Source organism: Strix uralensis, chromosome 15 (assembly GCF_047716275.1).
Source record: "Strix uralensis isolate ZFMK-TIS-50842 chromosome 15, bStrUra1, whole genome shotgun sequence".
Classification (NCBI taxonomy): domain Eukaryota; kingdom Metazoa; phylum Chordata; class Aves; order Strigiformes; family Strigidae; genus Strix; species Strix uralensis.
This window is the reverse complement of record NC_133986.1, coordinates 11,828,150-11,841,179: the sequence shown is the minus strand read 5'-3', so window position 1 is coordinate 11,841,179 and position 13,030 is coordinate 11,828,150. Positions and strand designations below refer to the sequence as shown.

Sequence of the window (13,030 nt, the reverse complement as noted above, 5' to 3'; positions counted from 1 at the left end):
GGTGCCGCGCTGCGCCTGCGCACCTGTCCTTCGCGCCTGCGCAGTGCGCTCTGGGGGCGGGCAGGGTCAGGACGCCCGGGTCCTTGGGGGAGGTGAGCGGGGGGGGAGTCCGGGGCAGCGCGGGGGGGCCCTCGGGAGGCGGCTGGTCGGGGTGGCCCGTGGTGGCTTGTCGTAGCCCCCAGATCCCGTTTGTGGGGGGAAAGAGGGTGACCTGGACGCCTGGGCCCCCCCGGGGACACACACACACACACAGGGGGTGCCTGAGGCCTTATGGGGAGGCTTGGGGCAGCGCTTCTGGGTCCTCTGGGGTGGGAGAGGCTGCCTGGATCCCTGGGTTCTTTGGGGAGGTGAGGGGAGGGCACCTGGGTCCCTTGGGGCAGGTGGGGGTGTAACAGTATGCCTGGGTCCCTTAGGGGGGGACATGGGGCCATTGGGGGAGGTGGAGGGGACACCCAGGACATCTCTTTCCATTGGCGGGGGGACACGATCAGGATGCCTCGGTCCCTTGGGGGGTGTCAGGACTCCTGGGTCCCTTGGGGGGCTTGGGAGGGGTAGCAGGACATCTGGATCCCTTGGGGGGTTGGGGGGAGGACACCTGGGTCCCTTGGGGGGGGTGTCAGGACACCTGGATCTCTCGCGGGGGGTGGGGGGGTAAGATGCTTCAATCCCTTTGGGGGGGAAGGACACCTGGGTGCCTTGTGGGAGGAGGGGTGCTAGGGGGTCTGTGTCTCTTCTGGTGGAGGGTTGGGGGTCAGGACACCTGGGTCCCCTGGGGGAAGTGGGGGGACCTGGGCCCCCCCTCAAGCCGCTTGCTGTGGAGCTGGCAGTGAGCATCAGGCAGGGCCCCTCTGCCGGCAGCAGGACCGGACATGGCGGCGCTGCGTCTGCTGTACCGGGCTGCCCATGCAGGTGAGAGCCACACCGGGCACCCCCTCACCCCCTTTCCCCAACCCAAAATCCCCCCTGACCCCTCTTTCCCCCCTTCACCCAGGCCCACCACATCCCCTGGGCTACCTGCGCCTGCTCAGCACCACCCCCTCCAGGGACTCCTACAGTGAGTAGGGGCTCGCTGCCCCCCTGGCCCTTCCCCCTTGGTTCTGGGGGGCCTCTGTGCACCCCATCCCCGCGGATGGGCACAGGTCCCCCCCTCCCTGCAGGGTGGGCACAGCTTCCCTCTCCCCACAGAGTACGTCAACATCCAGGAACCGGCCACAGACATGCGTGCCATCACCGACCGGGCTGCCCAGACCCTGCTGTGGACAGAGCTTTTCCGAGGTAAGTCCTGGAGCTGCCTGGGTGCCACCACGGGTGGAATTAAATCCCTCTCAGCGCCCCCACTGAGCGTGCCGTAACCCCCCCTCCCTTTCTTTCTCTGTCTTCCAGGCCTGGCCATGACGCTGAGTTACCTTTTTCGGGAACCGGCCACCATCAACTACCCCTTTGAGAAGGGCCCGCTGAGCCCGCGCTTCCGCGGGGAGCACGCCCTGCGCCGCTACCCCTCGGGAGAGGAGAGGTGCATCGCCTGCAAGCTCTGCGAGGCCGTCTGCCCAGCACAGGTGAGCCTTCCTCCACCCTCATCATCGTCCTGCTGCCTCCTGGGTGTCCCCAGAGCAGGAGCTGATGATGGGGGGGTCCCCCCACCCCCCAAACCTGGCGGCAGGCGATCACCATCGAGGCCGAGCCCCGTGCTGATGGCAGCCGTCGCACCACCCGCTACGACATCGACATGACCAAGTGCATCTACTGCGGGTTCTGCCAGGAGGCCTGTCCTGTGGACGCCATCGTGGAGGTGAGCTGGGAGGGGGGGAAACGAGCTGCAGGATGGGGTGTTTTGGGGTGCTGCGGGGGTCTGGCGAGTCTTGAGGGTGAATGTCTCCCATCCCGGCAGGGCCCCAACTTTGAATTCTCGACGGAGACGCACGAGGAGCTGCTCTACAACAAGGAGAAGCTGCTCAACAACGGCGACAAGTGGGAGGCCGAGATCGCGGCCAACATCCAGGCCGATTACCTGTACCGGTGACGGCCGGGCACCCCACGTCTCCTCCCTGCTCCCCTAATAAAGGGTCTGGGGGGGTTTCTGCCACCCCCATCTGCACTGGGGGCACCAGCCCCTTCCTAACCTGGAGCTCCCGCTTTCTCCGTGTCTTTTCCTTCCCAGTGCTGGGGCAGGGGAGGGGTTGAACCCCCCGGGCAGGTACAGCCTGGGGTTGGGGGGGCCCCAGGGGTGTGTGGTTGCATCTTGGGGAGGGGGCTGGGGGTCCTGGGGAGGGGGACAGGGGCCCTGGAGATGCCATCGCCTATGTCAGGGTGGGGGTACAGGAACGGGGGGAGCATCGGTCGCAGGGAAAGCTGCGGGACAGGGAGGGGATAGGGAGGCTGTGCGGTAAGGCTGGTTTGGGGGGGGCACGCAGGGACCAAGGGGGGGTTGAGGGGGGTCAGGGGAGCCCCTCTTTCCCAGGGAGGGGCTGTCCCTGCCTGCAGCCAGCTCTGGGACCGCGGGGGACTCATTCCCAGCCCCCAGCTTCCCGGGACAGCCGCGGAGGGGGGTCCCGGTGGTACCGGCTGGGGGTTTCCCGGCTCCTCGGGGGATTTGGGGGCGGGGGTGTGTCCTGGCTCGGAGGATTCCCGGCCTCCTGCTTCCCACGGAGGCGGGGAGTGTGTGGCCCGGCCCGGGGCGGGAGATGCGCTCCCGGGAAAGGGGGTTCCCGGGGAGCGGCGGGGCCGGGCGGGTCGGTCCCTCTCGGTCCCTCCCCGCGGCCGGGCCCTTCCTGGGGAAGAGGAAGTGCCGAGCCCGGCCGGCCCCGCGGCTCCCGGGTAGGGGGGGGCGGTACCCACGGGGAGGGGTGGTGGTGGGGGGGTGGGTCCCGGACAGCTCCCCCCCCCCCCCCCCCCCCCACGCACCGAGGGGGCGGCCGGTGCCCGGTACGGTCCCGGGGGATGCGGTGGCCCCTGACTCAGATGCAGCTGAGCGGGACGGGGTGCGGGGTGTGTGTGGGGGGGCGGACACACGGGACTGGAAAGTATTTTGCAAGCCCAGTGCTGGGAAAAGCCGCGTGTGACTGGGGCGGGTCACTTCCCCCTGGCCACGGCTCCAGGGACACCCCAGCTCCGCAGCCCCCCCAGGACCCCCGCTGTGACCCTCAGCGCTTCTGCCAGCCCCCTCTAGCCCTCACCCTTTGTGCCCCCCCCTCGCCTTTTTCCAGGCGGGTGCCCTCGCACCTCTGCACACCAGGGAGGGAGCGGGGTCCCCGGGGGGCACCATGGGGTCCCTGTTCCGCAGCGAGGAGGTTTGCCTGGCCCAGCTCTTCCTCCAGTCCGCCTCGGCCTACAGCTGCGTCAGCGAGCTGGGGGAGCGGGGGCTGCTCGAGTTCAGGGACGTACGTAGGGGCTGGGGTCTCCAGGGGTGGTTTGGGGTGCCCTGGGTGCAGGGGGGTTGGTCTGGGTGGGTTTGGGTGCAGAGGGTGGTTGCAGGTAGTTTGGGGTTCTCTGGGTGCAGAAGGATTGGTCTGGGTGGTTTGGGTGCCCTGGGCGCAGGGGGTTTGGGGTGGGTGGTTTGGGGTGCCCTGGATACAGGGGGGTCAGTCTGGGTGGGTTTGGGTGCAGGGGGTGGGTGCAGGTGTCCTGGGGTGCCCTGGGTGCAGGGGGTTTGTTGGGGGTGGTTTGGGGTGCCCTGGGTGCAGGGGGGTTGGTCTGGGCGGGATGGGGTGCTGTGGGTGCAAGGGGTTTGGAGTGGGTGGTTTGGGGTGCAGGGGGGTTGGTCTGGGTGGGTTTGGGGTGGCTGGTCTGGGGTACCCTGGGTGCAGGGGGTGCACGCAGATAGTTTGGGGTGCCATGGGTGTGGTTTGGGATGCTGGGGGTGCTGTAGATTTGGGGTGCTCTGGGTGCAGGGGGTGGGTGGCTTGGTGTAATGGGGGCTGTGGCACGGTGCTGGGCCAGGGGTGCTGGGGCTGCCTGGCCCCCCCCAATCCCGCTGGTGTTGTGCCGTGACCGTGCCCCCCCGACCCCGGCAGCTGAACCCCAAAGTGAGTGCCTTCCAGCGGCGCTTCGTGGGCGAGGTGCGGCGCTGCGAGGAGATGGAGAAGACCTTCAGTGAGTGTTGGGGTGACGTGGGGCTGCCTTGGGGAGAGGAGGGGTACCCCCCTGACCCCCCCATCCCACATCTGACTGCGGCTTTCGCAGCCTTCCTGCAGCAGGAGCTGCGGGGAGCCGGGCGGGTGCTGGGGCCGTGTCCCGAGAGCCCGCGGGCGCCGCTGGCACGGGAGGCCCTGCGGGTGCAGGAGCAGTCGGAGCAGCTGGCGCAGGAGCTGCGGGAGGTCAGCCACAACCGTGCCTCCCTGCGCGGGCGCCTGCGGGAGCTGCGCCAGTACCTCCACGTCCTGCGTGAGGGCCAACGCTTCACCAGCTGGCCGGTGGGTCTGGGAGGGGGGGCACGTCCCGGAGGTGCCACCCTGTGTCCCGTTTTCCCCGTCTCCACCCCTCATCAGCCTCATCTTCTTTGCTCCCCATCACTGCAGGCTCCCCTGGGATCTCCGCCGCGGCCCCGGGCGCTCTCGGAGCGTGACCCCCTCCTCGACCCTTCCCTGCACCAGCACCTTGACCGCAAGATCAAGTCAGAGGGGCTGGCATGTGGGGTGGGGGTTGGAGAGGGGCCGTGGGCAGTGGGGTGGTCATGGGGCAACTGAGGAAGGTGTGGGATAACGGTTGGAGATGGGCCACGGGGCAGTGGTTTGGCCATGGGGCAAGGATAGTGGGTAAGGATATAGGGTAAGGGTTGGAGATTGGCTGTGGTGCAATGGCATGGCCATGGAGCAGCTGAGAAAGCTGTAGGATAAGGGTTGGACATGGGCCACGGGGCACTGGTGTGGCCGTGGGGCATAGCTGTGAGGGGAGCCGTGGGGCAGACGCCTGGCCGTGGGGCGGGGGCAGCAGCAGAGCTGTGCCCATCCCAGTGCCCCCGCTGTGTCCCCGCAGCTTCGTGGCTGGTGTCATTCACCCGTGGCGGGTGAGCGCCTTCGAGCGGCTGCTGTGGCGCGCCTGCCGTGGCTACCTGGTGGCTAGCTTCGTGGAGATGCCTGAGCCCATGGAGGACCCGGCCACGGTAAGAGGGGCACCGGGGTGGGGGCTGGCAGGAAAGGGGGGCGGGGACTGACGTGCCTGTGCTGTCCCCAGGGCGAGAGCATCACCTGGGTCATCTTCCTCATCTCCTACTGGGGCGAGCAGATCGGGCAGAAGATCCGCAAGATCTCAGACTGGTGAGCCAGTGGCCCTGTGCCACGCATCCGGCCACGCAGAGGTTTATTTAGCAAGACCCACTCCAGCCCCCCCAGCACGGGGATGGGCTGGACCACCCCGGGGAGCCCCAGCACCCCCCCAACATGGCAATGTCCGTCTGTCCCAGCTTCCACTGCCACATGTACCCCTACCCGGAGAGCGAGGCCAGCCGGGCGGACACCATGAGCGGGCTGCACAGCCAGATCCAGGACCTCAGCGTGGTGAGCTGGGCACTTTTGGGGGGACCGAGGGGCCACGCCGGGACCCCCCCACCCATCCCTGACCCGCGCCGGGCACCCGCAGGTGCTGGAGGAGACAGAGCAGTACCTGGCGCAGGTGCTGGACAAGGTGACGCTGGCGCTGCCCACCTGGCGGGTGCAGGTGCAGAAGATGAAGGCCATCTACCTCGTCCTCAACCAGTGCAGCTTCGACGTTACCGAGAAGTGCCTCATCGCCGAGGTCTGGTGCCCCGTGCGGGACCTCACCCAAGTGCAGGATGCCCTGCGCCAGGGATCGGTGGGTTGCTTGGTGTCCCCGTGTCCTTGTGCTGGGGTTGGTTGGTGTTCCCATGTCCTTATGCCAAGGGTTGCTTGGTGTCCCCATGTCCTCATGTCAGAGGTTGCTTGGTGTCCCTGTGTCCTTGTGCTGGGGTTGGTTAATGTCCCCATGTCCTCATGCCAAGGGTTGCTTGGTGTCTCCATGTCCTTGTGCTGGGGTTGGTTGGTGTCCCCATGTCCTTGTGCTGGGGTCACTTGGTGTCCCCCAATCCTCATGCCAGAGGTCTCTCGGCGTTCCGTGTCCTCCTGCCATGGTGGGGCGGGTGCTGGGCAGGGGGATGCCGTGGGTCAGGCCTGGTGCTTTTCCACGCAGTACAAGAGCGGCTCGAGTGTGGAGTGCTTCGTGCAGCGCATCCCCACCTCAGAGAGCCCCCCCACCCTCATCCGCACCAACAAGTTCACTGCTGGCTTCCAGAGCATCGTGGACGCTTATGGGGTGGCCAGCTACCAGGAGGTGAACCCCGGTAAGACACCCTCAGCCCCCTGCCATGGCCCAGGGCTGGGGAGGGGATGGGGGGGGGGGGGCGGGGCGGGCTGTGTGACATGGTCCCTGTGCCCCCACAGCACCCTACGCCATCATCACCTTCCCCTTCATCTTCGCCATCATGTTTGGGGATGTGGGGCACGGGCTGCTCATGTTCCTCTTCGCTCTCTGGATGGTGCTGCGTGAGAACAGCCCCAGCCTGCGGCAGTCCAGCAACGAGGTGAGGGGGACGTGGTGGGGGGCCAGCTTTGGAGGTGGGGGACATGGTTGGGGACGTGGGATGGGCTTGATGGTACGGGATGGGGCTGGTGGTACCGGATGGGGCTGGTGGTGTGGGGCAGGATTGGTGGGGTGAGAGGGGGACAGTGTGGTGCCAGGGAGGTGGTGTGGGACGTGGGAGCCGTGTTTGCCCTCGCCAGATCTGGCTGACATTCTTCGAGGGGCGCTACCTCATCCTGCTCATGGGGGCCTTCTCCATCTACACCGGCTTCATCTACAACGAGTGCTTCAGCAAAGCCACCGTCATCTTCCCCTCTGCCTGGAGCGTGGCCGCAATGGCCAACCACTCCTTCTGGAGGTGGGACTCCCAACCCCACCGTGAACCCTGCCTGGTCCCTGCCTGCACTGACACCCCCTCGCTCTGCCCACAGCTCTGCCTACCTCGCCACCCACCCATCCCTCACCCTGGACCCCAATGTCACTGGTGTCTTCCAAGGGCCCTATCCTTTCGGGATCGATCCAGTGAGTGTCCCTTGGGGGAGAGGATGAGGTGGGACCCTCGGTGGGGTGTCCCAGAGTCTCACCCACCTTGTCCATGACAGATCTGGAGCTTGGCCACCAACCACCTGAACTTCCTCAACTCCTTCAAGATGAAGATGTCGGTGGTGCTGGGCATCGTGCACATGGGCTTTGGCGTCATGCTGGGCGTCTTCAACCACATGTGAGTCCCCGTGGCTGTGCCCGCAGGCTCTGGCCACCCGTGGTCACGCTAAGGGGACTCGGGGTGGGCAAGTGGGGTGCTGTACCCCTACATCTGGACAGGCGAGGGTGCGCCATGCCGGGCTGAGCGCGGCTGATGTCCCCCTGCCCAGGCACTTCCAGCAGTGGCACCGGTTGGTGCTGGAGCTCCTGCCCGAGATGGTTTTCCTCCTGGCGCTCTTTGGCTACCTTGTCTTCCTCATTTTCTACAAGTGGGTCAAGTTCAGCGCCGCCAACTCCCTGGAGGCCCCCAGCATCCTCATCCACTTCATTGACATGTTCCTCTTCACCTCCAACGCTGCGAACCTCCCACTCTACCAGGGGCAGGTAGCACCATGCCGAGATGGGGGGCAACCGTGCCCACCCTTCTCCTTGCCCAAACTGGGGAACTTCCAAACAGGAAGCCTTGGTGGGGCTGGTGTGGTGGGGACGGGGTCTCATCCACGTCACAAGCAGGGCTGTTCTCAGCTCGCATAGCCGGTGCCGTAGGGGACCCCGAACCGCTTCCCCTGTGCCACAGGTGCCAGTGCAGACCGTGCTGGTGGTGCTGGCGCTGGCGTCGGTGCCCGTCCTGCTCCTGGGGACGCCGCTCTACTTGTGCTGCCGGCGACGCGTGCCGAGGACGGGCCCCCCTGCGGTAAGGCTGGGGTCACGGCGGGGGGGGGCGCTCAGCCGGGGCGGGGGTGCACAGAAGAGTCTCACCGCCGGTGCCATCCCCCCCCCACGACGTAGCCGGTGGCCACGGAGGAGCAGGAGCCGCTGCTGGAGGGGCAGGAGGCCGGCAACTCTGTCAACGCCACCAAGGAGGACGTGGAGAGTGGAGGGCACAGCCCCGATGCCAAGGTGAGGGGCACCGCGGCGCGCTGGGGTGGGGGGTGGCCGTGGTCCCCCACTCCACTGATGTTCTGTGTCTCCTCTGTCCCCACAGCACGTGGACTTTGCCGAAATCTTCATGCACCAGGCGATCCACACCATCGAGTACTGCCTGGGCTGCGTCTCCAACACCGCGTCCTACCTGCGGCTCTGGGCCCTCAGCCTGGCCCACGCCCGTGAGTCCCCTCCAGCCCCTCCTGTGCTCCCCCCCACCCAGGGCCACACAGAGCCTCACCCCTTGTCCCTGTCCCACCCCGCCTTGTCCCAGAGCTGTCGGAGGTCCTATGGACCATGGTGATGCGCCAGGGCTTCGTGCGGCTGAACTACGTGGGCGGCGTGGTGCTGGTGCCTGTCTTTGCTGCCTTCGCCGTGCTGACTGTGGCCATCCTTCTGGTGATGGAGGGGCTCTCCGCCTTCCTCCATGCCCTGCGCTTGCACTGGTGAGCCCAGCTGAAGGCGGGGGGGGGCCGGTGGGACGGGGTGACTGACCCCCTCCACCCCAACGCTGCTTCTCACCGGCCCCTCTCCTCGGCAGGGTGGAATTTCAGAATAAGTTTTATGTGGGCGCCGGGTACAAGCTGTGCCCCTTCGCCTTCACGCCTGACACCTGGGAGTAGCTGTGCCCTGTGGATACTGGGGGGCTCGGAGCTCAGTCGGGGGGTGCTGGGGGGGCAGGGTTTCCCCCCCCAAGACCCCCAGGGCTGAGGAGGGCGCAGCGGGGGTCCAGCTGCAGCATCCTCCCCGTCCCCTCCTTGGCAGTGAATAAAGCCGTCACCGTGGCTCGTCCCCAGCTCTGTGTCTCTGTCTCCTCTCCTGTGGGTAAGGAGGTCCGGGGGGGTGGGGGGTGCCCCCCCCCATCACTGCTGCCCGTAGCCAAAGGCGGGGGCCGCGGCAGTGCTGTAGGTGCTGAGTGGGGGGAAGGGGGGCAGGGGGTAGGGCAGGGTGCGGGGCTTGGCCCCCACATAGACACCAGGGGGGCAGGCAAGGGGCTGGAAGGGGGGTGTGGGCAGCTCAGGGAAGCCAGGGGGAGCCCCCGGTGAGGATGTTTGGGGGGTCACAGTGGCAGCCAGTGCCCCACGGTTGCGGGGAGCCCCTGGGGGGGGTAGAGACAGCAAGAGGGGGTCAGGCCCCCCCTCAGCCCCCCTACCTTTCTCCTGCTTCTCGGGGTGGGAGGGCAGCGCCGTGGCCCTGGCGCGGGGCATCGCACCCAGCAGGGACCCTGCTGGCACCCCGCACCTGCAAGAGACATGGGGGGGCTCAGGGTGGGGGCTGCGGAGCCCCTCATCGTGTCATCAGGGCGGTGTCAAGGGGGGGATGACCTTACCACGGCTCGGGGTCACCATCCCGAAAGCCCTTGGCGAAGGGGTTGCTGGCGATCTTCAGCTGGGTGATCTGCGGAGGGGAGCAGGGTCAAGGGGTCCTGGGGAGGGTGGGGCACCCCGCTATCCCCCGCCCCCCTCCACACGCCGGGGCTCACCCGGTGGTTCTGGTAAGCCGTCACCGCCATGAACTGGGTCTCGGGGAAGCTGAAGGACTTGAAGTTTTGGTGGGCGAAGCGCTCGCTGTCCCGTCGCGGGTCCACGAAGACCACGTGGAAGCGGGGCTGGTAGCGGTGCATGGAGTTGAGGATGATCTGGGGGGGTGGGGAGAGGGGAGGTGGGCAGGAACCCCCCATACAGGGGGTACATGATGCCCCCACCCACCCCAGGGCTGGGTCCTCACGTGGCCGTTGTCGTCCAGGAGGTTGTTGGTCAACTTGAGCTTGTCGAAGGAGACGATCTGCCGCATCCACTGGGCCCCCTTGGCTGGGGAGTCGGGGTGGAAGTGGACGCGGCCGGGGGCTGCGGGGTCAGCCCGTCCCGCCGCCAGCCAGGAGGAGCTGTGGAAGGCGTATCTGTGGGGCAGGGGGGGCTCAGCACCGCCAGGATCGCTCCCCCCCCCCCCCCATCATCCTCGTCCCCACCTGTATCTCTTGTCATCCAGTGGGATGAAGTCCATGAGCAGGACGTAGTCGGCCAACGGGTCTAGCCCCGACAGCTTCACCTGGAAGGTGGGGAACATCCTCCTGTGGGGATAGGGAGGTGGGAAGGGGGTGCTCCCCACCCTGACAAACCCCCTGCCTTGGTCTGGTACCTACCTGCCCGCTTTGGTGACAATCATCTCGGTGCCCAGGCGGTTGAACTCCTCCCAGAGGCTGCCCATCTCCAGCCGTGCCGCGGCGTGACACACGCGCCGGTTCTTGCCGCTGGTCCCCAGCCCCTCGCCTGCCCACCCCAGGCCGGTGCTGCAAGGGGGGCCCTCGCCCGGCCCCCCCAGGAAGGCTGTGGAGGGGTGAGGGAGTGTTGGGGAGGGCCTGATCCTGCACTCCAGATGTGGGAGCAGACCCCACCAGCAGCCCCATTGCGTCCTCCCTCCGTGGAGAGGGTGGGAGGACTGGGAGAGTCCTGGCTCCCCACTGTAATGGGGTTTTATCCCCCTCCCTGTTGCCACCCCACTGTCTTGTGGGGCTGGGTGACCCCCCGCACCCCGAAAACACCACGGGACCCTGCTGCTGGGTAGGGGGGAGTGCTACCGCCAGTGGGTTTTACCTGCCATGGGTGTAGCGGGCGGGCAGGAGGTGTCCGTGGCTCCGTCCCCCAGCACGGCGGCAGCGGGGACCCCAATGAAGCCCCTTCCCAGTGCAGCACCAGCTCCAGACTGTCCCCCGCAGTTTGTCGGGGGTTTTATGCCCCAGCTCGGGGGGTGGAGACGCAGCGGCTGGAGCACGGCCCCCTTCCCCGACCTGCCTTTGCGCCTTGATGCGATGATGATGGACAGGAGGCAAGCGGTGGCCCTGGGACTACTGGGACCACTGCTGGTCCCCAGCTGGCTCTTGGGGTACCTTGGGTTGGGAGAGACAGCTCTCTCGGGGTCCCCTTGTCCCCTTCACGTCACGCATCTGAGTGGGGTGAGATGGGGGCTGCTCCAACCTTCTCCCCTGGGCAAAACCCCTCTTGGCACGCGGCAGCTGCCTGTGCACCTGCTGCTCAGCCAACAGCCTGCCGTCAGCACCCTGTATTAAAAATCACAGCGAGGTGTTGAGGCATCCGCTACGTGCTGGCTGCTCGTGCAAAGCCTCTGCAGCCCCGAGGAGGACAGGGGAGAAAATCACTTTCCCCCCATCCCTGGTCCTGTCTCTGTCCTGGGACCCCCGGGGCTAAGCCCCCTCCACCCCGCGCCTGCCATCGCAATGTTCGATACCAGCCTGACAGTGGGAGATGGATGGGGACAAGCTGGTGCCATGGGGGCAAGGGATGCATGTGGGGAGGTGACAGACACAGGGCTGGGGCGGGGTGCGGAAAGCAGAGGGTCTACTCCAGAGCTCCCTGCTCCCCTCCAAACGGCAATGGGGCCATGGGCACCATCACATTGCACGTCACGGGGGTGTATTTGGGTGGGATGAGGGATGCTGGGGGTCTGGGATGGGTCTAGAAGGAACAGCGAATGTCCTCACGGGAATGCTGATGTCTTTCTGTCCCCAGCAGTACCCTGGTGATGGTGGCACTGGGCAAGGGCTGAAACCCCTCCCTGCTTTGCACAGTGTGGCTGTTTTCTCCAACCTGGACTCAGCCTTCACTTCTGCTTTGGTGTCGGCGCTTAAATCCTTCCCACAGCCATCGTAATGGAGAGGAAACCCTCCAGCCCCCATACGCTGCAGGGTGGCCATGGGGACTGCGTGGGCAGCACTGGGTTTTGGGACCAAGACTGATGCAAAGCAGGGAGAGACCATCTCCCCCCAAGCCCCCCTGCATCCGTCACATCCCCGCACGTGTCCCATGCCCCGCGGTGCTGGCTTGGCCCCATCCATCTCCCGCTGTCAGCCGGGCTGTGGCCGCGGGGCCGGTATCGAGCGGGGAGATGAGGAGGTGCGAGAGGCAGCGCTGACAGCAGGGAGGAGGATGGAGGGGGCTCTGCCTCAGGCAGGACCAGACCTCACACCGTAGCTCCTGTAGCTGATTTTTCTCCTTGGAGAGAAAAGAAAAGGCGAGGATATATCCTTCAAAGGGTTTTAAATCCCAAACGCTGCCTGAATTGTGGGGTTTTGCTCACACTGGTGCACCATCAGGGAAGGGCAGCCTCTAGCTCCAAGTCTAAAACACCAATTCTTGGTGTCCGAGGTGATGTCTAACCCGGGCCCGCTTTGAACAGTTTTTCCTTACAGAGAGCAGAGGGACAGCCCGTATCTGGCTGAACTCTGGTGGGAATCTGCATAACATTTACTTTCCTTTTGTGTTTGAGAGGCTTCAGCCTGCTGCCCCACTGGTGCTCAGCAAAAGGTGTGGGTCAGGGATTTCTGTGCCTAAGCTAATTCCCATTCTGCAAAATACGTCTGACCTTATCCCACACGGTTTCTGCTGCCCTTGGCACTCACCTTTGCTGGCTGTGAAAAGGTTGTAGAAAGAGGTACCCCGCATCTCCAATTGGGCTTGGGAACCTCTATCAGAGCCACCAGAGACAGGGCCAGCCCTAGAGCTTTCCTTCATCCCTTCAGAAGGGGCTTTTCCCCTCTTGCTGCCCCTTTCAGTCCTTTACCATGCTCCCCATCTGAGCCTTTCCATCACCTTCCTTCCAGTTTTGGGCACCTCTCCCTCATGTTCTCAGTTTTCCCTTGTGGCTGGTGCGTTTCCAGCATGATGGGTGAAAGAAGTTAAAGGTCATCATCAAGAAGGAGGGCAGAAGGACTGTGGGCTGCCTCAATCCCCAGCATGATTATGAAGCAAATCCCATCCTGGAAGCCCTCTCCAGGCAGAGGAAGAACAGGAGGGTGACCATGAGTAGCCAGCATGGATGTATCAAGGGTAAGTCATGCCTGACCAATCTGAGTGCC

The 13,030-nt window shown here is 65.7% G+C and overlaps 3 protein-coding genes across 5 annotated transcripts; 2 read left to right on the top strand and 1 right to left on the bottom strand.

Annotated features, from left to right (window-relative positions):
- Window positions 1-11: 11 nt before the first annotated feature.
- On the top strand, window positions 12-2,125 carry NDUFS8 (NADH:ubiquinone oxidoreductase core subunit S8). 3 transcript variants are annotated; one of them, XM_074885270.1, is made up of 7 exons: window positions 12-92; window positions 862-909; window positions 992-1,054; window positions 1,186-1,275; window positions 1,384-1,556; window positions 1,661-1,789; window positions 1,889-2,125. In XM_074885270.1, the coding sequence occupies exons 2-7, from the start codon at window positions 870-872 to the stop codon at window positions 2,018-2,020; spliced, it is 627 nt and encodes a 208-aa protein (XP_074741371.1). In that variant the 5' UTR covers window positions 12-92; window positions 862-869; the 3' UTR covers window positions 2,021-2,125. The 3 variants fall into 3 exon arrangements, with proteins under 3 accessions (XP_074741371.1, XP_074741372.1, XP_074741373.1); XM_074885271.1 differs by having other exon boundaries at window positions 63-92; window positions 828-909; XM_074885272.1 differs by having other exon boundaries at window positions 76-92; window positions 842-909.
- Window positions 2,126-2,708: 583 nt separating this feature from the next.
- Window positions 2,709-8,953, top strand: TCIRG1 (T cell immune regulator 1, ATPase H+ transporting V0 subunit a3). Its single transcript, XM_074885213.1, has 20 exons — window positions 2,709-2,814; window positions 3,204-3,377; window positions 4,011-4,089; window positions 4,180-4,409; window positions 4,515-4,609; window positions 4,972-5,098; window positions 5,170-5,252; window positions 5,399-5,492; window positions 5,575-5,787; window positions 6,142-6,292; window positions 6,393-6,532; window positions 6,732-6,889; window positions 6,963-7,053; window positions 7,134-7,252; window positions 7,404-7,617; window positions 7,811-7,927; window positions 8,023-8,133; window positions 8,219-8,339; window positions 8,432-8,603; window positions 8,699-8,953. The coding sequence occupies exons 2-20, from the start codon at window positions 3,261-3,263 to the stop codon at window positions 8,778-8,780; spliced, it is 2,514 nt and encodes an 837-aa protein (XP_074741314.1). The 5' UTR covers window positions 2,709-2,814; window positions 3,204-3,260; the 3' UTR covers window positions 8,781-8,953.
- A 67-nt stretch (window positions 8,954-9,020) lies between these two features.
- Window positions 9,021-12,617, bottom strand: TBX10 (T-box transcription factor 10). Its single transcript, XM_074885155.1, has 12 exons — window positions 12,575-12,617; window positions 12,253-12,357; window positions 11,763-11,907; window positions 11,404-11,485; window positions 11,133-11,215; window positions 10,752-11,044; window positions 10,301-10,484; window positions 10,127-10,228; window positions 9,886-10,057; window positions 9,641-9,796; window positions 9,488-9,555; window positions 9,021-9,399 (listed from the first exon to the last, which is right to left on the bottom strand). Exons 1-12 carry the CDS (start codon window positions 12,615-12,617, stop codon window positions 9,021-9,023), a joined length of 1,812 nt encoding a protein of 603 aa, XP_074741256.1.
- Between the last annotated feature and the right edge of the window lie 413 nt (window positions 12,618-13,030).

Bases quoted from the DNA above. Each gene is read 5' to 3' on its own strand.
- TBX10 (XM_074885155.1), bottom strand. From the start codon at position 12,617: ATGCGGGGTACCTCTTTCTACAACCTTTTCACAGCCAGCAAAG. The intron at 10,058-10,126 runs GTGGGGACGAGG...CCTGCCCCACAG, and splicing joins CTGGATGACAAGAGATACAG to ATACGCCTTCCACAGCTCCT. The intron at 9,400-9,487 runs GTAAGGTCATCC...TGTCTCTTGCAG, and splicing joins GATGGTGACCCCGAGCCGTG to GTGCGGGGTGCCAGCAGGGT.
- TCIRG1 (XM_074885213.1), top strand. From the start codon at position 3,261: ATGGGGTCCCTGTTCCGCAGCGAGGAGGTTTGCCTGGCCCAGCTCTTC. The intron at 5,099-5,169 runs GTAAGAGGGGCA...TGCTGTCCCCAG, and splicing joins CCATGGAGGACCCGGCCACG to GGCGAGAGCATCACCTGGGT. The intron at 7,928-8,022 runs GTAAGGCTGGGG...CCCACGACGTAG, and splicing joins CGAGGACGGGCCCCCCTGCG to CCGGTGGCCACGGAGGAGCA.
- NDUFS8 (XM_074885270.1), top strand. From the start codon at position 870: ATGGCGGCGCTGCGTCTGCTGTACCGGGCTGCCCATGCAG. The intron at 1,055-1,185 runs GTGAGTAGGGGC...CTCTCCCCACAG, and splicing joins CCCCTCCAGGGACTCCTACA to AGTACGTCAACATCCAGGAA. The intron at 1,276-1,383 runs GTAAGTCCTGGA...TCTGTCTTCCAG, and splicing joins GTGGACAGAGCTTTTCCGAG to GCCTGGCCATGACGCTGAGT.